Source organism: Spermophilus citellus (assembly GCF_964194105.1).
Source record: "Spermophilus citellus genome assembly, chromosome: 10".
Classification (NCBI taxonomy): domain Eukaryota; kingdom Metazoa; phylum Chordata; class Mammalia; order Rodentia; family Sciuridae; genus Spermophilus; species Spermophilus citellus.
Window position 1 is genome coordinate 27711239 of NC_138197.1, and position 25547 is coordinate 27736785.

The following is a 25547-nucleotide window of genomic DNA, read 5'->3' on the forward strand; positions in this document are numbered from 1 at the left end:
GGAGACCCTGGGACTCAGAACCAACTATCATTATGCTACATTTGTATTGTTGGTTCAGTGGCTCCTTTGGGGAACATATGGTGAGAGTAAATGAACAGCTGTGTGTGGTAGGGATATATTTGGGGTTCATCCTGCCAAATCTCCTTTTCTCTGCCCCTCAGTTAGCTCAGTGTTCCACCATCATCCCTAAACTCCAATCCAATATCCTTAGTTCAGCTTCTGAGGTTCATATTCAGTCCCAGCCCACACTGTTCCCAACTGATCCAGGAACTTAGACCCATACATCATTGATGAGTGGACGCAGTTGCCTGGAGATGTTACAAAAGACCACCTTGGTGTCCTCCCCTTGCCCGTGGTAGATGATATTCCGCAGGGTCTTCACTGCTTGCACTGCTACTCGCACCTCGTTATTCAGTAAGTCTCGCAAAAGTGGAACCAGGCTCTGAAGTATCTCTGACTATTTGGAAGAAGGCAGAGATCACTCATCACTCTGGGTATTAAACAACATTCTGGGAACCAGGTTTTGAGAAAGCAGATGGTGCATAAGGCAAACCACCTGGGAAATCAAAGGTGATTTTCAAGGAATGGAAAGGGAAGGCTTGATTGTATTGGAGTGATTTTAGGACAAGTGGATGGAGGTCTAAATACCAAATGTTGTGATGCCCTGGGGTGAGGAGGTGAGAAATTCATAAATTCCTGTACTGCTGAGAGACCCAAGGAAGGTGAATCAAAGGCTCAAGGACTAGCATTGGATCCTTTGGGTCCTACTAGCTCACATTTCCTGGGTGTAGTGCCAGGTTACTGATTCCTCGAAGACTGATTTCCTTCATGATGAGGTTGGGCTCCTTGATCCATCTGATTAGATCACCCACAAAGTCTTGCCCTATTATCTTTGCTACTGATGAGTGCCAGAGGAGCTGTGGGGACAAGGAAATTATGGATGGAAAAAAGTTTATGAGTACTCAGAACTCACCTAGTACATCCTCAGGTGCCATACTCATGTCAGGAGTATGTCCAGTTGAGAGCAGTACAGATTTGTACATAGGGGTAAAGAGATTAAGGGTAAGAATTTAGCCTTATGATAGAGATGAGGCTGGAATTTTTAATCTGATGCTCAGATTCATGATTATTCTAGATCTGATAACCTCCTCTCCAGTTTTTCATGCCTCTTTTAACCAGGCCACTGAAGTAGCAGGGAAGGGAACCCATTTTTAATGGCTTGATTCTATTCTTTTGTCCTTTCTGGGGCAAATTACTTAACACTCTGTAACATAATCCTCAACTGCAGCAAGTTAATGGCTGGAGCTGGTGACTTCTCCCCTCACCTGCACATAGAAGGTCCTGGCCATGACCTTCTGATGATCATCCGAGCTATAGAGTAGGTTCCTGACATGGCTCACAATTCGGTGCAGGATAAAGGGTTCACAATTCTTCACGATGCCACTGGGAAGGGACATATGAAACCAGAAGTTGCTGGAAGTGGAGAGGAGTAACCAGGACCAGAATGCACAGGACAGGGAAGATATGAGGGCTGTGAGATCAGAAGACCAGAGGGCTTGGAGATGGGGAAGGTAGAGTCAAAGGTTACTGGGATCTGGGAGACTGGAGTCAGAGTCTGGAGTTTTCAGGGGTGCTGGGGAAATGGTCCCACCTTGTCAAGTCCATGATACCTATGTAGTAAGATTTGGGGCTGGACAGGAGTTCCCAGCATTGATGTTCACTGGCATAGACTACCACTTCATCATATGCAGCCGCCTTGAACACCAATTTGACTACCTCCAAGGCACAACTGAAGGCCACCGCAATTGAGTTTATGAAAAAGAAGGGACCAGAGGGATATATAAGGTGTTGTGTCCTGGTTTGCAAACCCTCTGTTGGCAAGCTAGGTTATAGTTCTTGGCTCTGGTTGCTATGTTTGGCTTTCCTGCCAACAAAATTCACAGCTCCACGGAACCCAACTCCAATTGCTCATCCACTCTCCCCTCCAAGTGTGATCCTCCACAGAGTTTTGTGAAAGAGACTATAATAGATAGTATAGAGAGTTCTCAAGTTCTGTTCTCTAAGAAACAGAAGCAGGGTTAGGATCTCTCTTTACCTCCACATCCACCTATTCAGAATGTCTCTGCTTTATTGGCAGTAATTTGTTTTCACTTCCATGTGATAAAATAACATATTTGGGTATCCAAACCCCATTTCACAGATGAGTAAACTGAGTTTTAGTGATGACTTGTACAAGATGACACAGCTGGCGCACAAAGCCAAGACTGATTGAAATGGCCCAACTCACACGAAGAAAATGGCAGTCTTATCCCATCACTTGCCATCTAAACTGAATCTCTTCATGTGCAGTGACTGGTTCATGGGCATGAACTGTTGTGTGAGTCAGTACAAGAGTGCATGCTCCAGCACCCACACCATGGTCTATCTCCCCGCCTCTACTGCTCTCATCCTCTCAAAGGGATTAGCAGGGCTCTCAGAAACTGGTTAGTTTCAGTGCTCCATCACTTGGAGATTGGGCTTACCCAGTGGGGTCAAAAGGCTTGCTCTTGCCACCTGGGGACCCCTCCTTGGTGTAAACCACCATCTTCTGTGGAGAACGTTGCTCAATCACCCAGTAGAGGTGGCACAGCACAGACAGCAATAGTCGTGGGTATAGCTCCTGAACAGCCTCCTGGCATATGGTCTCTGAGAGCATCTCACACAAGGCACATGTTACCTGGGAAGGGGAAGGCAAATGGCCAACCCTGGACCACAACCACTCAGACTCTCACTTGGAAAGCCCAGGCTGCAACCCTGCCCTACCCACAGCCATACAGCACTCTGATTCAGTCTGGAAACCAATACTCCTCCCTAGAGAAATGAGGGGACAATACATATGCAATCTACTTTCTTTTCTGTTCATCTGACATTAGAAAATGAAAGGTATTAAGGTACACCTATAGTCCCAGCTAACTGAGAAGCTGAGGCAGGAGTATTGCTTGAGCCCAGGATTTTAGGGTAAGACAGGGCAACATAGCAAGACCCCATATCTTCATAAAAGAACGAAAAGAGGAAGGGAGGGAGGGAGAGAGACAGGGAAGAAGAAACACAGTAAGGGAAAATGAGAGGTAATCCATTCAGCAGAAGATAAATTAGGGCAAACTTTGTCCCAATTTATGACCAAATGCCTATCTTCCATTCCCCCGTACCCACATTAGGCCTTCAGCAAAATGATCCCAGCATAAAATCAGGGTACAAAAAAAGCTGTTTAACCTTGCATGTCAATTTCCTTGTCCTGCCTTTCTCCAGTCCTTGGTATAAATATACAAAAAGGAGGCCGAAGTGCACCAATGATTCCAATGTTAACACTCTCCTCTTTGCTCCTACCCAAAGCCTGCTTGGCCACTCAGGCCAAGCCCTTGGGTCTTCAGCTCTGCCCACAGGTTCCTAGAACACTAAGTCCAGGACCCCCTCCCTTCCTTTATACTGACCGCCACAGGCTGGAAGGACATCTCCTTCCGTTCTTCTCTGGTGTAGGTCTTCTCCAAGATGCCCATAAGCAGCTGCAGAACATTTATTGTCGTTTCTCGCTGGGTGCCAAATGCCTTCCACAGGGCCAGTTGGGTTCTGTAGGACCCAGGGAAAGCTATGTCACAGGCCCTGGTGATCATGCTCCTAGGACTAGTTTATTACCAGGCCCATGAAAAACCACCAGTACTCAGGGACTGGAGGGAGTGAGACCCAAGTAGACAGGCCAAAGAACATGACTGGGACAAAACAGAAAGGAGGGAGACAGAAAGCACCCAAGAGGGGTGATTTTTGTTGTGTTTGAGGTGGATGGGGAGAAGATCTACTGAGCAGAAGACTGTGCGCCTGGACGATGAAGAGGTACCTATCCCAAGGCAGGGGTTTGTTGAGCAGCATGGGCACCACGGTGTGGGTGTTGCTGCCTGCTAGTGAGCTCATGGCCTGTAGGGTTTCCTCCTTTGTGCTGGGCTCCAGCTGAGAGTTGAGCCGTTCAAGAATGCACTCCACAATCTCCTCGATCTGCAGGGAGAACCGAAAGTCTCCCTAACTCCTTCCTTTCAGCTTTTGTCCCCTACCAATTTAAGTTTCCCCAAATTCAAGGGGTCCTTTGTTGTAATCTTGCCAGTGCCCTGCCAGGGGCCATACCAGCAGGCGCCATAGAATGAAGTTCAGAAGTACCAATCCAGATGCCTGCCCACAACCCCAAAGCCTACAGAGGAGCCTACAGAGGAGGTTCCTTGTTTACTCAGGAGGGACCAGACCCTCTAGGGGAAAGGCAAAATCCCTAGGGACACTTCAGTGTTCCTATCCCAGGTTTTGACCCCCAAAATTGCAGCAATGGTTGGCATTGGCAGTAGTGGGACCACAGGCTCTACCCTGTTCCTCAGGTCCCTAATACATGGCCTCTGGAAAACCCTTTTAGTATAGTCCATGCATCCCTATAAAGTCTATATAAAAGGAACAGTGACCCAGGTGACCTCATTTTAAAGTCCTTTTCAATAAAGAAGGAAACATATTTATATGCAAAACCTTCCCATTTGTACATGATAGCCTAAAAAAAAATTCAAATGTCAGCATCATTCCACAAACTTGCTATTTTGCAGTCCATTACTACAGGGAACCAAGGTAAATGCTCCCGACTGTGTTTCTTTCTACTGTTGAGTCCTCCATATGCCTACACCTGTATACATCTCTGTTGTTAACTGTGGAGCCAGAAGCCACCTGTCCAAGAGAGGAAGCAGAGCTCACAGGAACCAGAGGGAAAAATCCAGTCCAAGGATACAAGTTGTAGGTGAGTGAACTAAGCCAAAAAAAGGGGGGGAGGGGGGAGGGGGGACTTGCGTGAGGCCCTTTAGCTAGTTAATAACAGAGAAAGGAAAGAAGCCAGGGTTCCTGTTTTCAGGAGCCTGCCACAGCTCCACACTACCTTTAGCATGTCTCTTCCCCGTTCTTTCATAACTGCACTCATTAGCTGGGCTGCAGCCAGAGACACCTTGGACTCACTGTCAGTTAGGTCATTCACGGCTGTCAGCACAAGGTTGGTGAGCTGGATCTGGGTGAAGTACTCTGCAAATGCCTGAAACAAGGACATCAGTCTGGGCAGGCCTCCTGCCTGATAGGTCTTGGGATGTCCTTCCTGGTCATGGAACAAGGGAGAACCCCGCTTGGGAGCAAGATGCACTTTTATCCCTGGCCTGTATCACTTGCCCAGCTCCTAGAGGACACTTAAACTGGAAACAGAGTCTTTGGGGATCTGAAGGAGAAAACAGTGAACTCCAGGCAATGTGGGACGCAGAGGTAGAGGCTGCAGAGGCTCAGCAGTGGCAGAGAGAGGCTGGAGGTCACATCATTAGTGACATCTGTTCCATGTTTGCATTGGGCCTACACATTGTTCACAAAGTATGAAAATAAATGCTTCTGGGATATGAGCAATCAAGAAGAATTAGTATCCATGATGCTCCAAGGAAAGCATGTTGTTGCTCCCAGAACTGTGCCTTACACTGCAGGGGCAATTTCCCCCAAATAAAACATTTACATCCAGCAATTGAGAAAGAAGGTAAGTGGGATGAGAGTCCTACCCAAGGGGTTTATAGTACAATGTAAATGAAAGCCACAGCTCTTCTGATTTGTCTCTGCTCCCCTGCTTACCTTGGCAATTCTATAGGTGTTGTTATAGAATACATTGGCACTATAGACCTCATTTTTGTGCTCTTCTTCCCATAAGCCTTGTTTTTTCCTTGTCACCTCTGAAACAAAGAAACCCAATTCCACCTCTCAGATACCAAGAAGATTTCTTAAGCTCCCCTTTCCCGCCTTTCAGGGATCCCAGTCTAACCCCAAGCACTGAATTAAACAGCCATCTTTGAGAGATGCATGTCCCATGGGGCTGGGAAAGAGGAATGGACATTAAAACAAGGAATGCTAAGAACTAAGGTCAAAGAAATCCCTACTTTGCCTGTGTCAGACAGACACAGAATTGGGTAGAAACTGGTGGAAAAGAACTGTTTCCCAAGCAGTTAGTTTATCCAAAGAGGGGCAAAATATCTGCAAATATTGGAGCAGGTTTTTCAGTTAGGGACTCAGGTGAATTCTTGGCTTTCTCTCTTCAGGAACAGAGCGAGTGGGGATGGCTAGGCCTAAGTGGGAGGCTGGAGCGGGAGTGGGGAGAGAAGGCTCCCCATACGCTTTTGCTGCTGGAGGATACAGTAGAGGTTGTAGACAGCCTGGGCAGACAAGAAGCAGATGTTGTCCACTGGGTCCTGACAACGTATGGCCAGCAGCCTTACCAGGCACCCCAGCCAGGTAAACTGAATTTCTACCTAGGTAAGAGAGTTGAAAGTCACAGTTAACCCAGCCATTCCTTTAGTCTGGGTTATCCCAGGAAAATGACTAGGAGGAAGAAATCCATATGCCAGAGACAAGGTGAAATGGACATGAATTGAAGGTATAACTCAGTGGTAGAGTGTTTGTTTAGCATGACAAGGTCCTGGGTTCCATTTCCAGCATATATATGAAAAATATGAGACAGACACATATGTGTGTATATATGTGTGTATATATATATATATATACACACACACACACACACATCCATATTCACATACATATATGTGTGTTTGGATTATGTACACACACATACATATGACATGAATGAAACTGACAGGTGAATTGGGGCTATAACGCTATACAAGGTCACAGTTTTGGAATAATCTTAGATTCTTCCCTATTGTTTGCCTCTTGACATCCCACTCATTTTTCATGCCTGGCTAAAATGCTTCCTCTTCTATAAAACCTACCCTAATTCCTCTCAATCATTTGTGTTTTGGTATTTTTCCCCCACCACATTTGATTTATGTACCCATCATCACCTTCTATTTCAGTCTGTTCTATGCACACCTCTCTCTTTCAGTGGACTGTAATATTCAAGAGGACAGAGAACTGCCCTAGACATCCACTGGAACACCTAGGCAGGGTGCCTGACATCCAGGTAAGCATTCAGTGATTGCTTGTTGAAAGATGCAGAGTGAACCGGGTAGAATGGAAATGAATTGGTGGAGGAAGAAAAAACAACAGATGCTGGTGAGGAAAGGAAACAGGGAGAAAGGAGAAAACAAGACAGTGCTCTACAGAGAGTACAGTAAGGAGTCAGGAGACAGAAGGTAAGGCTGGTGACTGAGACCAGATGATAAGATGAAATTTAGCATAGAGGTAATCAGAGGGAGCACCACGGCCCAGGCTCCAGGGCAGGTACCCACTCACTTCAAAGTTATTCATTTTCGCAGTGAAGCCAAGAATACGGGCAGCACACCACATGGCCCGTTCCCGCTCACTGTCCTTCAGGGAGTTAAGCCATGTGTTCAGTACCTACAGGGAGAAAAGAATGGAAGGAGAGGTCTGATTAGCTACATTCCAGAACCCAGAAAGGCAACTTGGAGTCTGGTTTCCACAAAGTATCACTTTGTGGAAAGTATACTTCTGAGAGCCAGACTTCTTTTCCAGAAGCAGCCCTCTATGTGAGTCTGGCAACAGAGACCTTCATTTTCTCAGCCCCCAATATTTTCCCAATCTAGATGCTGGAAATCTCCCAACTGTAGATTCAGGAAGATGGCAGAAGTGAGGTAGGTAGCAACTCCAAATCTCCTCAAAACACAGAAAGGAGGCAGCAACTAAAAGCAAAATTGAGAACTGGGTGACAAAATAAATGCTCTAAAATTTGATACTTCATAGACTGAGACCTGGAAAGACTGCAAGATAGGTTACCAGAATAGGAAACAGAACTCAGGGTGCCCTAACCCTGTCCTTTGGATAAGGGGAGAGGGGCAATAAAGAGAGAAAGACAGGGCGGGAGAGTAGATATTCTCTTAAGCTCACCCACTTAAAAACTGTTGTAAAGACAGACAAAATTTGAAGTGCATAAGACTGCTTAAAACAGCACAAACAACTTAAAACCAAATTGGAAAAGAAAGCCTTCAGGGGGCAGCCATATTATGGAGCCCAACAGCAAACAAGTCACTCTCTTCAATCACAATGGCATCTTTCCACACCCAGACAGCTCTAAATTAAACTAGAAGGAATCCCCCCTGCAGTGGCCCTCTTAAAAATCCAACCAGAAAGAACTACTAGAAGGACCACTACTAGTCATAAATCTCAGAAACCCCATCCCCATGCCCCTCACTACAAACAAGGGGAACGGATTGGGGTGGAGGAGACCTGGGCCAAGGGAAGTCAGCCCAGGGAAGACTATTCCAAATAAGTCTTCATTTGAAAGTCGTGAAATCTTTTAATTATATAAATCTTTAATTTACATAATTTATTATATAAATCTTTACATAATCAAAATCTTCAATTATATAAAAAAGAAACCCTGAAGTTTAAAACAAATAAATCAAAATTCTGTCAATTTGCCACTATAAACACAGAGAAATAATTACCTCAAATAACTTTTAACAAAATATTATGACAATACCCCCTTAGTTTCTATATTCTGACAACAAAAAAGAACCTAAGCTTCATAGGAGAATGGGGAATAGAATATTCAAAAGAAGGCCAAAGTATCACATTGATATTAACATCAAGTCATATCAATAAAAAAGACAAACAATCAAATTCAAAAATAGATAAATTACTTGAACTCGAACTTCATTCCTTTGAGCCAAAACATGGTCTCACTTGGTTACCAAAATGACTTGTATAGTTTTCATCTCAGAGAAAACAGAGGTCAAGACAAATAACTCTCCAGGGCCACATATCTAACAACAGGACCAGAATCTGGAACTGCATATATGAAAGCCGGAGCCCGTACTTCTAACCTTTATATGAAGGAGCAGAGAGCAGCTGGTAGAGAAAATGGTTTTGGTAGTGGGTAAAAGGGAGGAAGGAAGTTTCTCCTCCACAGGCAGACTAACATCATTTGGACCCTAACCCTGATCCCTGCCTTCCCTCAACACTCTACACCCAACCTTCCTCCTTGGTTCTACCTCTTATACTGCGCCCACCCCTGGCTATTCTGTTCCCAACTCAAATGGCTTGACAAAATTCATGTCTACCTAGACTTCAGACTGTGACCTTCTCTGGACACAGGGTATTTGCAAATGTGATCAAGTTGAAGTGATTGCTGTCCTTATTAAAAGAACATACATGTACAAGCGTACATACAACACACTCACACACACACACACACACACACACATACACAACACACACAAAATGAGACAGAGAGAGAGAGAGAGAGAGAGAGAGAGAGAGAGAGAGAGAACCTGCTCTGCGAATGAAGGTTAGAGGCAGAGATTAGAAAGATATGTGTTCAAAGTCAAGGGATACCTACGATTGCCAGGAAACCAGAAGCCAGGAGAGAGACATGAAACAGATTCTCTATTGGCACCTCCAGTAGAAGCCAACCTTGCCAACACCTTGATTTGGAGTTTTTAGCCCTTTGAAGCCAGACAGTTAAGGTACATTATAAGGTACCCCTAGAAACAAATACATCCACATTCAAGGGTTCCTTCCCGCTGACCTGCAAGCAGACATGGATCTGAGTGGCCTTCTCAGTGACGAGTGCTTCCATTACTCTTCGAAGAGATTGCAAGGTCTCCCTGAATAGTTCCTGAGGAGGGAAGAGGGACTCAGAGCGTTGCAGAGCTATCAGCTCCTTCCAGTTGATACTCTTTTTCCTCAGGAAGCTTTACTTGCTCAGTTCTGCCCCACAAGTGTACCCACATTTCCAAGTGCCACTTACTGCAACTTGGATAAATCCTTTGCCATATGCACAAGAGCACACGTCAGCCTGGTATGCAGTTCCTCCCAGTGGGCTGGAAGTTCTCTGATATCACAGCCTACCCTGGAATTCCTCCGTTCCCTGTTCTCCATGCTAAGCTCCTTCTGGGCCTCTCCTGGCAGGCGGTGCTACCTCATTCTGCAGGGTCCAGGAGGCCAGCTGGCTCCAGGGGAAAGAGAGCCAGACTACCAGTCTGCAGGGTAACTGATTCACAAAAACTGGGACAGTGGATTACTCCTTCTTGCTCTGTAGTGGACTCAGTGGCTCTGACCAGAAATACTGATTTTGCCTCTAAGCCAAAAGTTTGTGAAGAAAGTAGGTCATCAACCTCCAAAGGCTTCTTACAAGATAGTTGTATACCTCCAAAATGAGCAAGAGGAGAAATGAGAAGGAAAGGCAGCTCTCTGTGTAATGAAGATTGAAGCCATTCCTACTGGGCATCTGGGATTCCTAGTCAGTCTTGAGCAGGTAAGCCTAGTCAAAATGCCCTCCCCACCCTAACCAGAAGTCCACGAGGAAAGCCTTATGGGAACAGCACTTGGGCAAGTCCATGGCACATCTCATATATACCAGTTATTCCTTGAGAACTAAAGGAAATATGAACTAAGAAGGATCCTTGAACATTTGATGAGAAGACTCATAAATTTATACAATTAAAACATTAATTCAAAAATGAAGGTAAATTATTTCTATCTAAAATAATTTACAAACCAGAATCTTTATACCCTGCCAAAACAAACATGAGAAAAGGATATTATTTTCAGATGTCTAAAGGCTTATTAATGTTAACTCTCATGTACTATTTAATTTTAGAAGTTACCTAAATATATACTTCAGATATTCTCTTCCTTGAAAAAAAAAAAAAAAACAAGTAAGAACTCATGGGATTTGGTCTCAGGGGCCATATAGGAGAGAGGCAGAGGGAGTTAAAAAAAAAAGGCTAACATAAACAAACAGACCAACTGATCCTAAAGGAAACCACTATAATTCAGGAAAACTTTCTTTTGAAAAAAATTCTCATCAGTCAGGTGCAGTGATGCACACCTGTAATACCAGTGGCTCAGGAAGCTGAGGCAGGTGGATTTTGAGTTCAAAGCCTGCCTCAGCAATGGCAAGGCCCTAGGCAACTCAGCAAGACCCTAGCCCTAAATAAAATATTATAAAGGGTTGAAATGTGGCTCAGTGGTAAGGTGCCCCTAGGTTCAATCCCTGGTACAAAAAAAAATTGACTGGGCATGTAGCTTTGTAGGAGAGTGCTTGCCTAGCATGTATGAGGCCCTCGGTTCCATTCTTAGCACTGAAACACACACACACACACACACACACACACACACACACACACACACACATTCTTACTATCACTCCAAAATTCAAAAGACCATGGCATCAATAAAATAAGACTAGCCAGTCAAGATGAAAGAATAATCAAAGACTACAACAGAGTTCCTAGGAGTGGAACAAAAATGCAAATTTAAATACTGAGGCCTTTCTCCCTCAAAAGCCCTATAGGAAATGAACTCAGATCTCTTATTACTGAGATTCCCAGGAACTTATTTATCTAAGGGTTTTTAGTAAATTATATGTGAACCATCCAGCCTGGTTTCAATCATATGACAGTTATAAAGGGAAGAACCAAGCAAGTATTCACCTTTGGGCCTTTTAATAAAAGGTAAGTAATGAGTGACCCAAAAGAGGAAGTAATTCTCATGGGTAGAGTTCAGACTGCCTGACCTCTAATCTCTTCTTCATAAGAGATCTTCTTTTCAGTAATTTTGTTTTATTAAAGGCAGATTTTTCATAAAATGCCAAAGTCTATACTCTCATCCTTTTGAAAATAAAAAAGAAATAACAACCAACAAAAAGTTAATTACCACATTGGCCTGGCCCTCCTTGGGACTAGATGCTTCTTTCCGTATGACGTTGGAGGATGGCAGGGACAGCACACTCTTGAAGCATGTTTGAAGCACCTCTACTGTGTTTTCTGGTTCTAAGAGAGGCTTGAAATTCCTAAGATCCAGGATGAAGCAAAGATGCAACCACTGAATGTCAGGAATGACAGCTGAAGGAGAAAAGGTATAATAATACAGAGAGAGATGGTAGAAACAGGGTCAGGCAGGAGAAGGAATCAAGAGATACCAGAAGAAGAGGTAACTGGAAGAGAAAAAGGGAAGAAATGATAAGGTAAAGAGGATCAGGAAGTGGAAAGTGAAGCATAGACAGCAAGCATGCCTGACAGAGGCAAGGGCACCTAATGGTTTGGGATAACAACACTTTTTTGTCCCCCAGATGTTCTGAGGGAACTGAAAGGTCAGGAATAGACCTAGAAGTGTTTAGTTAGGGACAGCCCAGAAAGCAAAAGGAAGTCTGGGGCAGAAATGACAGCAAGTACCTGTAGAAAGGAAGAGGCACTCTCTGCCAGGTGCTCAGAAAATCCCTCCCCAAAAAATCCTAGCAAAAGAAAATGACATTGTCTGGTAGATGTCTACTACTGCCAGGGGACCCCTATACTGGAAGCCAACACAGAAAATGAGAAAGGGGTAAGGATGGTTAAAGAGATGAAATCAAGTCAAGAAAGAGTCAAGGAATCAAAAAATAAAGAACAGATGGAATACTGTTACCTGAAGTCAGTGATGATGTTCATGGCCGTCCGCCTAATGGAGCTGGAGACACAGTTCACTGGCTCCTCCCTGATTAGCTCCTGTGACAACCACCCCCCACCCACAGAGACCAAAAGGATCATGAGTACTTTTTCTTACCATTCTCTTCCTCCTCCATCCTGGGCCATACTCACAAGAGGGTTGGACCTAGAACCCTCAGGGATTTCCAACAACCAGGTTCTGATGGACAGCACCTCTCCCTATTTCCCAGCCTTCCCACAGTACTCACCCCTACCTGGAGGACAAGAAAGGTTAAGATGAAAGTAGGAGAAAGAAACTGGGCTACTATCTTCCAGGTCTGGCGAAGGAGCCTTCCAGTAGATTCCTGGGGACCCATACACCTTCCTCTCCTGCCTCTACCCCCATTTTCCTTGAGTGCTACTTACCACCATGAAGGATATAATTTCTATTTTTTGGGGAATGTCATGTTGCAAGGTGATGGACAGGTTGCTCAGGATGACTGTCACACGGGATAGAGCATTCAAGAAATCCACCTTCACATTGTTATCCTAAACAAAGCAGCATGCAAACAGACTACCCCTAATAACAACAGGAATTGTCCTGGGCCCTGGGAGACCCATCTGCAATCTGGGCATAAGGAGCTAAGCATTCATAGCCTCCCCTAGACTGAGTCCCTGCATGTTCTCTTGAGTGCAGCTGAGAAGAGGCAAAGCCTGTGACAACCCCATAGAAGGAAAGGGCCACCCTCACACCAGCCCCCTGAAACAGCTCCCTCTTCATAAAACTCTTAAATTTTTCAATAGCATAGTATTCTTCTCTCTCAAGGGAATGTCTCTCCACTGAATATTGTCTTGAATATTCAGGTTGTCCAGCTGGATGGTAGATGGACAGGGAATGGGAAGTGCTTGTCTCTAGCCTAGAGACACACACTCTAGACAAACAACAAAGGCAGGAACCCCACTAAATGCTTCTTTCCATGACTGTGTTGGAAAATTAGGCATTATTCTTCCCTTCAAAGGAAAGGGCAGGGAGAAGCCCACAGGCATGCCACACAGCATGTCAGTGGGGAAGGAGACAGTTTGCAACCGTCCTAAAATGACTACAGTCTCCTCCAGTCAGTAGTTTCTCAGTGGCAGAATAAAGGAATATGAAACGATTGAAATGGAAACAAAACAGCAATAAGAGCCCCACCCACTGAGTAACACTGTAAGCCAAGCAAAGGTTCCTTGTGGGGGAAGAGAAAAGAAAGGAAGGGATAGGATGTGGGTGAAGGACAGGAATCAAGAAGTACCTTTTCCACAATGCAGTTGTGGTAGTGCTGTAGGACCGAGGCCAGGATAGTATCCAAATGATGGAAGATGGCTCCCTTGCTCTCTAAGATAATCTTGCCGTAGCTTAAGCAGATGGTGCTGCAGACCAGCCCCCACTCCCTCTGCTGATATTCCTGTAGGGGAAAAGGGAAACTTGCCTTCTGTTCACCTTGTCCTCTTGCTTCATGTGGAAACTGAGGCCAAGAGAGGAAAAGATTGTGCAGAGGGCCCCAAAGGGAAGACAGAGCTATAGAAGGGTCAACTTGGTGGAGTGGGGGGATGAGTGGTGATAGCAGATCCTGAGACATGGACATAAGAGAGCAAGGAAAAGGACAGAGAAGATAAAACTGCCCTAAGGTTAAATGCAGGCTTTATAGTTGAATCACAAGGCATGGTAGAAGTAGAGAAATTGTGGTGATGCGGGATGCTGGTAGAGCCCATGGGAATGTAATCACCTTCATCAATTTGAGGATGGATGATGTGTCTTGGTCCATGAGTGTAGTACTATATTCCTTCAGCTCATCCAGAGTTATCTTCAGATGTCCCAAGGACACAATGCCAAGCGCCACAGCAATGCCCTAAAGCAGGGACATGCCACAATTTACCATGTGCTGAGCACCTCTACTGTGCTTCTCCAGAATCAGAGATTTAGAGAGAGAGAAAGAGAGAGGGAAGGGAAATGTGGTCCTTTGGACTTGCACTGTTCAAAATCCAGACAGAGAGCCAAACATTGTAGCAAGAAGTGATTCAAAAAGCAATTAGAGCCAGACAGGTGCACACCTGTAATCCCAGTGGCTCAGGAGGCTGAGGCAGGAGGATCGCAAGTTCAAAGCCAGCCTCAGCAATGGCAAGGCACTAAGCAACTCAGTGAGGACCGGTCTCTAAATAAAATACAAAAACATGCTGGGGATATTGCTCAGTAGTTAAGCACCCCTGGGTTCAATCCCTGGTACCAAAAGGAAGAAAAGCAACTAGAGAGAAACTTCTATGCACTAGTAAGTCAGAGAAGGGTTGGTTTAAGGTGGGAATAGAGGAGAAGTACAAACTCGAGGTACATTATCAACAGGATTAGTAGCTAATTAGAGAAAATGGAAGTGGGAAACCTTATAGACAATGCTTTCAGAGAATGTCAGACTCATGTAGGAGAGTACAAAACAGCAGTCACTCCAATCAGAATGGGCAGAGGGAAAAGAAGAGAGGAGAAAGTGGATTCTGGATGCTTTGTATGTAACACAGTGGTAAGACAAATAACAGGAAATAGTGTAGCTGGAAGCATTTATCTGGGAACTGACCACGTAACTCAGAACCAGAAATTTGAAGGAAAGCCTGGGAAGTCTGTGCCAGGAACTGTATATATGTACATATTTATTAGTACTGGGAATTGAATCTAGGGGTGCTTTGCCACTGAACTATATCCCCAGTTCTTTTGAGACAGGAGGTTTAGCTAAGTTGCTGAGGGTCTTACTAGGCTGCTGAGGCTGACCTTGAACTTGTTATCCTTCTTCCTCAGCCTCCTGCATCACTTGGATTTCAGGGTATGCCACCATATATATGACATTATGATTCATCTTGACATAATTATAAAAGCATGGAATATAATTTGCTCTAATTCAGTCCCAAAAAGTTCCCTTTTCTCTCTTCTCCCTACCCTGTTCCCTTTCCTCTATTCTACTGATCTTTCTGCTATTTACTTATAGTTTTTTATTAATATCTTATGGATATACATCATGGTGAGATTCACTGTGGTACATTCCTATATGTACATAGGAAAATCAGGTCAGATTCGTTCCACTGTTCTTCCCTTATCCCATCTCTCCTCCCTCCCCCTCAATCCTTTTCATCTACTCTATTTATCTTTTATTTTGATGGAATCTCCCCTTTTTCCTTTACCTTTTTTCCCCTTATTTTAGACTAGTTTCTGAATATCACAGAAAACATTCTACCATTGACTTTTTGAGTCTGGCTTATTTCACTGAGCATGATAGTTTCCAGTTCCATCTATTTACCAGCAAATGCCATAATGTCATTCTTCCGCATTGCTGAGTAATACTCCATTGTGTGTGAGCATGTGTGTGTGTGTGTGTGTGTGTGTGATATTTTCTTTATCCATTCATCTGTTGAAAGGCACGTAGATTGCTTTCAAAGCTTGACTATTGTGAATTGTGCTGTTATAAACATCGATGTGGCTGCATCATTATACTATGCTGATTTAAGATCTTTGGGATATATACCAAGGAGCAGGATAGCTAGGTCATATGGTGGTTCCATTCCTAGTTTTTAAGGAATCTCCATACTGCTTTCCAAAACAGTTGCACTAAAATGTGAGCTCTCACCAATAATGTATGAGTGTACTTTTCTCCCTACATCCTCACCAACACTTAATAGCATTTGTATTCTTTATAATTGTCTGGAGTTTTAATTGGCATTTTTTTAATTGCTAGAGATGTTGAAAATTTTTTCATATATTTATCAACCATTTGTATTTATTCTTTTGAGAAGTGTCTGTTTAGTTCTTTTGTTCATTTATTAATTGGGTTATTTGGGAGTTTGGGGTGTTTTTTATTTCTTTATATGTTCTTGATATTAATGCCCTATCTAATGAGCAGGTAATGAAGATCTCCCATTCTGTAGGCTCTCTCTTCATTGTTTCCTTTGCTGTGCAGAAGCTTTTTAATGTGGGCCTACATTTTCTTCTAGCAGTTGTAGAGTTCCTAGTTTAATTTCCAGGTCTTTGATCTACTTTGAGTTGACTTTTGTGCAGAGGTCAAGTTTCATTCTTCTGCATATGGATTTCCTGTTTTCCCAGCACCATCTGTTGAAAAGGTTATCTTTTCTCCAATATATGTGTTTGGTACCTTTGTCTAATATCAAATAACTATTTATATGGGTTTGTCTCTGTGTCCCCTGTTCTATTTCATTGGTCTTCATGTCTGTTTTGGTGCCAGGACTATGCTGCTCTTATTACTACCGCTCTGTAGTATATTTTGAGGTCCTACATTGTGATGCCTCCAGCATTGCTCTTTTTGCTCAGGATTGCTTTGGCTATTTGGGGTCTCTTGTTTTAAAATTGCTTTTTCTAGTGCAGGGAAGATGTAATTGATATTTTGGTGGGGACTGCATTGCATTTGTATGATACCTTTGGTAATATGGCCATTTTCACAATATTAGTTTGCCTATCCAAGAACGCAGGAGTTCTTTCCATCTTCTAAGGTCTTCAATTTCTTTCTCCAGTGTTCTATAATTTTCATTGTAGAGGTCCTTCACCTCCTTAGATTTTTTTAAGTTATTGTAAATAGGATTGTTTTCCTGATTTCTTTTTTCAGCAGACTCATAGAGTATAGTAAAGTGATTGGTTTATTATGATCTTGTATCCTGTTACTTTACTAAATTTATCACCTCTAGACATCTTCTGGTAGTGTTTTTTGGATCTTCTAAATATAGGATGTCATCTGCAAACAGACAATTTGAGCTCTTCTTTTCCTATTTATATGCTCTTAATTCCTTTCAAGGACTATGTTGAATAGGAGTGGTAAGAGTGTCTTTGGAGACACTGTTTTTGGAGAAAATGCTTTCAGTTTTCTCCATTCAGTATGTTGTTGGTTTGGGGGTTTGTTGTCTATAGCCTTTACAATGTTAAATTCCTTCCATATCTAATTTCTCTAGAGTTTTAAATATGAATTGGTACTGTACTTTCAAATCCTTTTTCTGCATTTATTGAGATAATCAGGTGATTCTTGTCCTTAAGTCTATTTATGTGGTAGATTTATTGATTTGCATTTATTTATTTGCATACATTGAACCAATCTTGCATCCTGGAATGAAACCTACTTGATCATGGTGCACTATCTTTTAAATGTTTTGTTGTTGTTGTTTGTATGTTGTTGCATCTATGTTCATCAAGGATATTGGTTTGAAATTTTCTTTCCTTGATGTGTCTTTGTCTGGTATTGGTATCAGGCTTCATAGAATGAATTTGGAAGTGTTCCCTCCTTTTCCATTTCATAATAATTTGAGGAGGATTAGTATTAGTTCTTCTTTAAAGGTCTGGTAGAACTAGCTGAGAATCTGCCCATTGCTGAGCTTTTCTTTGTTTTCAGGCTTTTGATAGATGTGAAGCATCTGTTTTCTGTATCCTCCCAGTTCAATTTGGGTAGATCATGGAATTTGTCCAGATCTTCAAGATTTTCTAGCTTATTGGAGTAAAAATTTCACAGTTGTCTCTGATGATCCTTTGGATTTCAATAGAGTCCTTTTTCATCTCTAATTTTGTTGATTAGTTTGGGTTTTAACAATTTTTAAAATATTTTTATGTTTCATTTTTTAGTTTTAGTTGAACACCATACCTTTATTTATTTATTCATTTTTATGTGGTGCTGAGAAGTGAACTCAGGGCCTTGCACATGCTAGGCAAGTGCTCTACCACTGAGCCACAACCCCAGCCCATGGGTGTTTATCAATCTTGTTTATCCTTTCAAAAAACCAACTCTATTTTTTATTCTCAATTTTATTGATTTCAGCTCTAATTTTAATTATTTCCTATCTTCTACTGATTTGGGTGTTTGTTTTTTCTTCTTTTTCCAGGGTTTTGAGGTATAATGTTAGATTATTTTTTTTAATGTATGAACTCAATGCTATGAACTTTCCACTTAGAACTGCCTTCATAGTGCCATTTTAATATGTTGTATAACTATTCTCAATTTTTAAAATTTCTCTTCTGATTTCTTCTGCTACCCATTCATCATTCAAAAGTGTATTATTTAACCTCCTATTGTTACAGTGATTTCTGTTTTTCATCTTGTCATTGATTTCTAATTTCATTCCATTATGATCTGATAGGATGTAAGGAATTATCTCTATTTTTCTGTATTTGCTAAGATTTGCTTTGTGACCTAAATTCTGGTCTATTTTAGAAATTATTTCATGCCCTGCTGAAAATAAGTTTAGTCATTGATGAATGAAATGTTTTATAGATGTCTATTAGGTCCATTTGATTAGTAGGATTTTTTTTAGTTCTGAAGAATCTTGGTTTATGTTTGGATGATCTATTTAGTAATGAGAGGTGTGTTGAAGGGTTTGTTTTATGTATGTAGATGCTCTACTGTTTGAGGCATAAATATTTACAATTATTATACCTATTGTTGGACGATTCCCTTAACCAGTATGAAGTGACCTCTTGTCTCTTCTGATTAATTTTGGCTTGAAGTCCACTTTGTTTGATGTGAAAGTAGCTGCCCCTACTTTCTTTCAGCTACCATTTGCAGGGTATCTTTTCCCATCTTTCACCTTCAGTCTTTGTCAGTGAGTCTCCTGCAAACAACATATTTTTGGGTCTTTTTTAAATTTTAATCCAACCTGCTAATCTATGTCTTTTGATTAGAGTTTAGATCATTTACATTCAATGTTATTATAGATATGATTTTTATTTCCTGCCATTTTTATTTACTTTGAATATTTAATTTAGATTTGATTTCCTTTGATGATTCTTCAAGTATAATTTATTCCTATACTGGTCTTCATTTTTATTTTTCATTTCTTCTTCATGAAATATTTAATCAAGTAGGGTTTGTACTATAGACTTTACAGTTATGTATTGTTTTTAGTCTCTGTGGGAGGTTTTATTTCATAATTTTGTTGGGTACAGAAATCTTGGTTGGGCTGGGCATGGTGGAACATGCCTGTAATCCCAGTGGCTCAGGAGGCTGAGACAGGAGGATCATGAGTTCAAAGCCAGCCTCAGCAATGGTGAGGTGCTAAGCAACTCAATGAGACCCTGTCTCTAAATAAAATAGAAAATAGAGCTGGGATGCAGCTCTGTGGTTGAGTGCCCCTGACTTCAGTCCCCAGTACCAAAAAAAAGAGACACTTGCAATCTTTATCCCTAAGATCATTCAGAAACAGTAAAATATAATTAAATAAATATTAAAAAATGATTATATGCTTTGTCTCATCCAAGACTTTGAAAATATACTTTCAAAATGGTCTGATCTATTCTTGGAAATCTGGGAATGGAACCACCATTTGACCCAGCTATCCCTTTCCTCAGACTATACCCAAAGGACTTAAAAACAGCATACTACAGGTACACAGCCACATTGATGTTTATAGCAGCACAATTCACAATATCTAAATTGTGGAGCTAACCTAGATGCCCTTCAGTGGACGAATGGATAAAAAAATGTAGCATATATACACAAAGGAATTTTACTCAGCATTAAAAGAGAATAAAATCATGGCATTTACAGGTAAATGGATGGCGTTGAAGAAGATAATGCTAAGTGAAGTTAGCCAATCCCAAAAAACAAATGCCGAATGTTTTCTCTGATATAATGAGGCTAATTCATAGTGGGGTAGGGAGGGAGAGCATGGGAGGAATAGATGAATTCTAGATAGGGGAGAGGGGTGGGAAGGAAAGGGAGGGGCAGGGGATCGGCAAGGATGGCGGAATATGATGGACATAATTATCAAAAGTACATGTATGAAGACACAAATTGGGTGTCAACATACTTTATATACAAACAGAGATACGAAAAAATGTGGTATATATGTGTAATTGTATGAATTGTAATGCATTCAGCTGTCATTTTTCAATTTAAAAATGGTCTGATCTATTAGTGATGCTTTCCACTGAATTTTGTATTTGGTTCTGTTTCAGAATCTCTATTAAAGTGATCTTTCACTTCCTGTATTTTCTAATTTTACCCCTTATGTCTTCTTTTAGCTCTCTGAACAATTTAACTGTGAAATTTGTAAATTCTTTCTCTGACATTTCTCCACTGTGGTGTCAACAAAGTCAATAGTGTGTCATGTTGTGGCCTGTCTGGGACAGTTTTTACTCTTGCTTTTTCATATTGCTTGCCCATCTATTGGGATGGTTATAACTTCTTCTTTTAAACAAGGGACCCCTTTGTGAGCTTTTTTTCTCTTAAGAGTTCAAAGCTAGCCTCAGCAATGGTGAGGCATTAAGCAACTCAGCGAAACCCTGTCTCTAAATAAAATACAAAATAGGGCTGGAGATGTGGCTCAGTGGTTGAGTGCCCCTGAATTCTATCCCCAGTAACTCCTTCCCCATCAAAAAAAAGAAAATTCTTTTTGAATCTGGATTTGGATTTCATTAGAATTTGGCACATTTAGAAGACATCTGTCAGTCTTTGGCGCTGGATCCCTCCACAGATACTGGGACACAGGGGCCATTCTCATAGTTGCTATGGACCTCCCACCAGCTAGTTCTGGTTTGACAGCTCAGGGACCTGTGGCTTGCTACTCAGAGGGTGCAGTGTCTGTTGATTATTTCTATTGTGTACAGTAGTTCAGGATGCAGGGTTCTTTGCTGTCCTGATTACTGTGGGTCACTATGTACCCATTCCTCTCTCACAGGATCCTTTTCGTGGTAGAGACTGGTGGCTATCTATAAGCATAGGTCCTGCAGTTGTGGATTCTGTACAGGTGATCTGTGGTGTAGACACATTCTTCTTGGCCAACATAGCTCACTGAGATACTGTCTTTAGTATTGAGTAAAGATATTCAACTGGTTCACCTGGGTTCCAACTTCTACTGCCCCAGATTGTGAATGGCAAGTGTTGATTCCCTCTGCTGAATGACTGAGGCATGGTCCAGCCAGTGTCCCAAATAGTGCCCTATCACTCACCAGTTGCCACCATGGGTCAGGCTGGGAGCCCAGTCAAGCAAGAAGCCATCACTCTCTGCTGCCTTGGACCCAGGCAAATTTCTGCTTTGACTGACCTTCTACTGGCTATGGTAATGATCTGGGCACCCTTTCTTTTGAGCTTCCTAGGTACTCAGGCAACTTCTCATCATGGCCTTCTACAGGCTGCTGCCACAATCTGGAAACCATCCCTCTATGCCACTAGATATCCAGGAAGCTTCCCTCCATGACAGGGCCCATGCAGACTGCAACCACAATCAGGGGAACAGTCCCTCTAGGCTTCTAGGCACAGACAACTTCTCACCATTCCTCCCAACAACCTAAGCAATCCTGACTGCTCTCCTTTCCTCTACTAAGACCAAAACTGCTTTGCCACTTGGATTTGAGATCTCACTTCTCACAAATTGCAAGCATTCTCTGCTCAGTCTCTCTCCAGCTCCCTGGCTCCTGCAGAAGCTATGCAGAGTGATGGACTGAGTAAGCACTTCTCGGGTCAGGCTGTACCATCCCACTTCCCTTGTTGGCAGTGCAGAGAAGGAGTTTGAACAACTTTCAACTAGTACTGACCCCTCTACAAGTTATCTCTAGATGGATTCTTAAGAAATCCCACTGCAGGGGTACTTAGTCCCTCTCATTTAATTTGTTGCTATCTAGAGGTTGGAAGAGGCCACATTGATTTAATGGGGTGACTGGTCAGTTGTGGGGTCACAATCTAATTCAAATCCCTTTGTCTCATGGCAGACTCTTTTGATTTAAATGTTTGCTTTCCCTAGATCTCACTCACAAGGATCACTACCAATACAGAGATACAGATGCCAACTATTTACCAACCAGCTAGTTATTTTGCTCTTACTATAGGTGGAGCCACCATTAAGAGGAGGCAGAATGGGAAACAGAGATCAGGAACCCTTGCCCCAGAAAAGAATTATTCAGATGTATAGACCATTGACCTCCAAACAGATAAAGGAAAAATTTTTCCTAGTTATAAAACAAGGACTACTTGAGCATATTGAAAGGGTTCTCTTGAGTCTCTCTTCTCAGGTCCTCCTTAGCTATCAGCTTCTACTCATCATGGTCATTGTCATCCATGCTCATTTGCCCATATCTGTACTTAAGTTTGTGCCAGCCTTACCCATGTTATCTCAATGATCCTCACACTAAGGCTTTCATGTAGACATTATCATCCCCATCTTACACACAGGAAAGTATAATGGCTCCCAAATCCAGATGTCCAGCCCAGATCAGAGATCCATTATCTCCTTGGCTACTAGCCCCTCCTATCTGGCTATACCATGGGGACCCCAATGCCTTCTGTCAAAAGTCAACTACATCAATTTGCTCCCTCATTTTCTCCTGAATTCCTCACTCCCACCAAAAATACTACGAATCTCCCAACTTGGGACACCAGAAACCCAGGAACCATCTGAGGCGTTCACCTTGCTCTTATCTTTATTCCCTGCATCCATTCTGTTCCCAAGTATTGGCAGAGGATAACTTTCACTTCCCTGTCTTTAACTCTGCATTCCAGTGAAACCAGAAAACGACTGCTCTCCAGACATGCCCCAAAGTTCTTTTTTTCTCTCCACTCTCAGCTTGGTGAAAATTATTCTGTGGAAAGACCTGCTTCCCTCCAACTATACTATCCCCACCAGCCCAAGCAGCAGTAGTCTCAACCACCACCATGAGCCCTTATTAAGGTTACTCTGTGAAGCAACTGGGGAGGGTGAGGCAGGAGAATCACAAGGACATCCTCAGTATTTTAGGGAGACCCCTCCCCCCAAAAAAAAAGAAAGAAAGGAAAAAAAATAATATTGGTGGAACAATTGGCAATTTTTGAATTGGGTCTAAAAATTAGATAATGATACTATAGCAATGTTAATTTCCTGATTTTGATTTTTCACTGTGACTATATCTGAGAAAATTTTTGTTTGTAGGTAATATACACTGAAGTATTTAGAGGTAAATGAGCATCACACAATTCCCTGAAATGATTCATAAAATAATAAATATGTATGTTTATAAATACATATATATGAGGAAAAGAGATAGATGATAATACAAAGGAAAATGTTACACTTTGGGAAATCTGAAAGAAGGATATATATAGAAATTCTTTATACTATTGTTTGGTTTTCTTTGATAAATTTTCTGCAAATATGAAATTATTTCAAAACAAAAAGCTTTTACAAAAATATCCTAGGAGGAAGGTACCATAGCCTCATTTTACAGAGGAACAGAGAGATTTGGCAATTTACCCAAAGGCACACACCTAGTAAGGCGCACGACTGAGATTGCAACTCAGGTAGTCTGGCTTTTCCTCTCTAAAATGAAAAGTGTTCCCCTTTTGCCAGGGTCCTCTGCCTCACCTCTCTCTCCTGCAATTCCTCATGGGCACTGTTCAGGATGGATGAGAGCATGGTCTTCACCAGCTGAAGATTCCTTGAGGTCCGCAGGGTGAAGCCAAAGAATTTATATAGGAAAGCCTGGGATGGATGGGAGGGCAAGTCATCAAAGCTTGGAATGAAGTTGGAGTAACCAAGGGAACAGTCATTTCAGAGATAAGAACTGTCAGCCAAACCATTCTCCCCTTCTCTCCCAACCTCCCCACCAGCCTTCTTGGTCCTCAGGGTCAGGGTGCAAGTATGGATAAGATAGCAGTCTCATAGTACAGCAGCTAAAGCTGAAGGGAAGAAAAGTTGTATATCTCATTTCTCAGTCTCTTAGGGAAGGGAGCATCCCATCTTAAGAAACTTCCTGATCCACAAACTTCCCACTTCCATGTGGGGAATACAGTTCCTTAAATTTGCATGTTTAATAAATCAAAATTGCATAATGGAAAGTATGTTTTCTTTCTTTCTTTTCTTGTGTGTGTCTGTGTGTGCTTGTATGTGCTGCTGGGAATTGAACCCAAGACCTTGTGCATGCAAGGCAAGCACTCTACTAACTGAGCTATATCCCCAGCCCAGTAGGTATGTTTACATAGTATTTCTTCCTCCCTCCTATACAATCCAATGATCTTTATCCTTGCTTACTAGGTTGCCCTATTCACTTTGGATACCCATATTTATGTGCTCCTCTACTTTCCACCTTAGTGTCTTTGCATTTCCTATTTTTTTCTATCTGTACACTCTTCCCTTACTCCTTAAAATGCTGTCTCATTCTTCTTTCACTCATGTTAGCCCCAAGCCTTCCATGACCTCCCCTTAAGGTCCCCTCCAGTGCACCATACTCTTCATTTCCTTAAGAATCTCATCAGTCACTAGCAATCCTGCTCATGTATTTGCTTGGTTTACTCCTGTCTCTCCCCAACCCAGATCTCTGCCCAGAATAAAGCTCAGATGCATTGTCTATCTTGTTGGTCACCAGTGCCTATGCAGAGCCTGAACAGCATGCATGCAAATGTCCCCCTTGATGCCTGAATGTCTTGCCAGAACCTCTTCCCCGCTCTATCCTGTGCTGTTGGCTCCCTTGAGAGCACTTTCCCTGTGACTGGCTGCAGACCAATTTCTGCCTGTAGACTTCTCCCATCATTCCCAAGGTTAATATGGGCCTCTGTGCCCAGTAGAGCCTTGGAGTTGCATTCCTCCGTCTTCTTACATAGTCTCCTCCTAACCATGGAAGCCTGAAGCTAAGAGCAGAGAGACAGGCAGGGACCAAGGCACAAAGCCCCCTTGCTTGCCTCTAGGCAGGAAAGACTCTGCAGTGCAATTTATACCAAAGACTTTCCATGAGGCTGGACCAGGTCCTTGTAGGGCTTCTGTCCTTCCCCATCTAGCTTCCTGAACTCTACTCCAGCTTCTCCCAAGGGTAAAATTCCCACCAACATGATAGATCACTTACACAAGACTCTTAACACCTCAGTCTCTGCTTCTATCACCTAACTTAAGTCACTGATTTTAGTTGGCAATTACTACTCATCTTCCTCTGCAAGGTGGCCCATCTTCCCAGTTTGCCCAGGACCAAGGCCTTTCCTGGGCTTTCAGTGCTAAACCTGGGACTAACCCTAATGAAAGTGAACAAATTATATTTTATATTATGCATATGTGCAAATATGTGACAACAAAATCCACTGCTATCTATAATTGTAATACACCAACTAAAAAATACCTGGGACAACCACAAGGAAATCAAGATTGTGGATCATCTCCAGGAAAGCTGCTTTGTCCCTCTTCATA

General features: G+C 42.4%; 2 protein-coding genes across 4 annotated transcripts in view; both read right to left on the reverse strand.

Annotated features, from left to right (window-relative positions):
* LOC308658143 (maestro heat-like repeat-containing protein family member 1) overlaps positions 1-25547 on the reverse strand; it is a gene marked incomplete at both ends in the record, with an annotated part of 63698 nt that overhangs the window by 18851 nt on the left and 19300 nt on the right. Inside the window, 18 exons of the mRNA XM_081310770.1 lie at positions 284-457; positions 777-917; positions 1326-1443; positions 1652-1789; positions 2523-2716; positions 3471-3606; positions 3872-4026; positions 4934-5083; positions 5656-5753; positions 6191-6326; positions 7267-7371; positions 9521-9610; positions 11653-11788; positions 12400-12479; positions 12825-12947; positions 13691-13843; positions 14165-14287; positions 23739-23855. Coding sequence (XP_081166896.1) covers positions 284-457; positions 777-917; positions 1326-1443; positions 1652-1789; positions 2523-2716; positions 3471-3606; positions 3872-4026; positions 4934-5083; positions 5656-5753; positions 6191-6326; positions 7267-7371; positions 9521-9610; positions 11653-11788; positions 12400-12479; positions 12825-12947; positions 13691-13843; positions 14165-14287; positions 23739-23855 — 2367 coding nt within the window. The remainder of the gene's footprint in view (positions 1-283; positions 458-776; positions 918-1325; positions 1444-1651; positions 1790-2522; positions 2717-3470; positions 3607-3871; positions 4027-4933; positions 5084-5655; positions 5754-6190; positions 6327-7266; positions 7372-9520; positions 9611-11652; positions 11789-12399; positions 12480-12824; positions 12948-13690; positions 13844-14164; positions 14288-23738; positions 23856-25547) is intronic.
* Positions 1-25547, reverse strand: part of TSPAN11 (tetraspanin 11) — a 750083-nt gene that overhangs the window by 13365 nt on the left and 711171 nt on the right. The gene's annotated exons all lie outside the window — the stretch shown is intronic.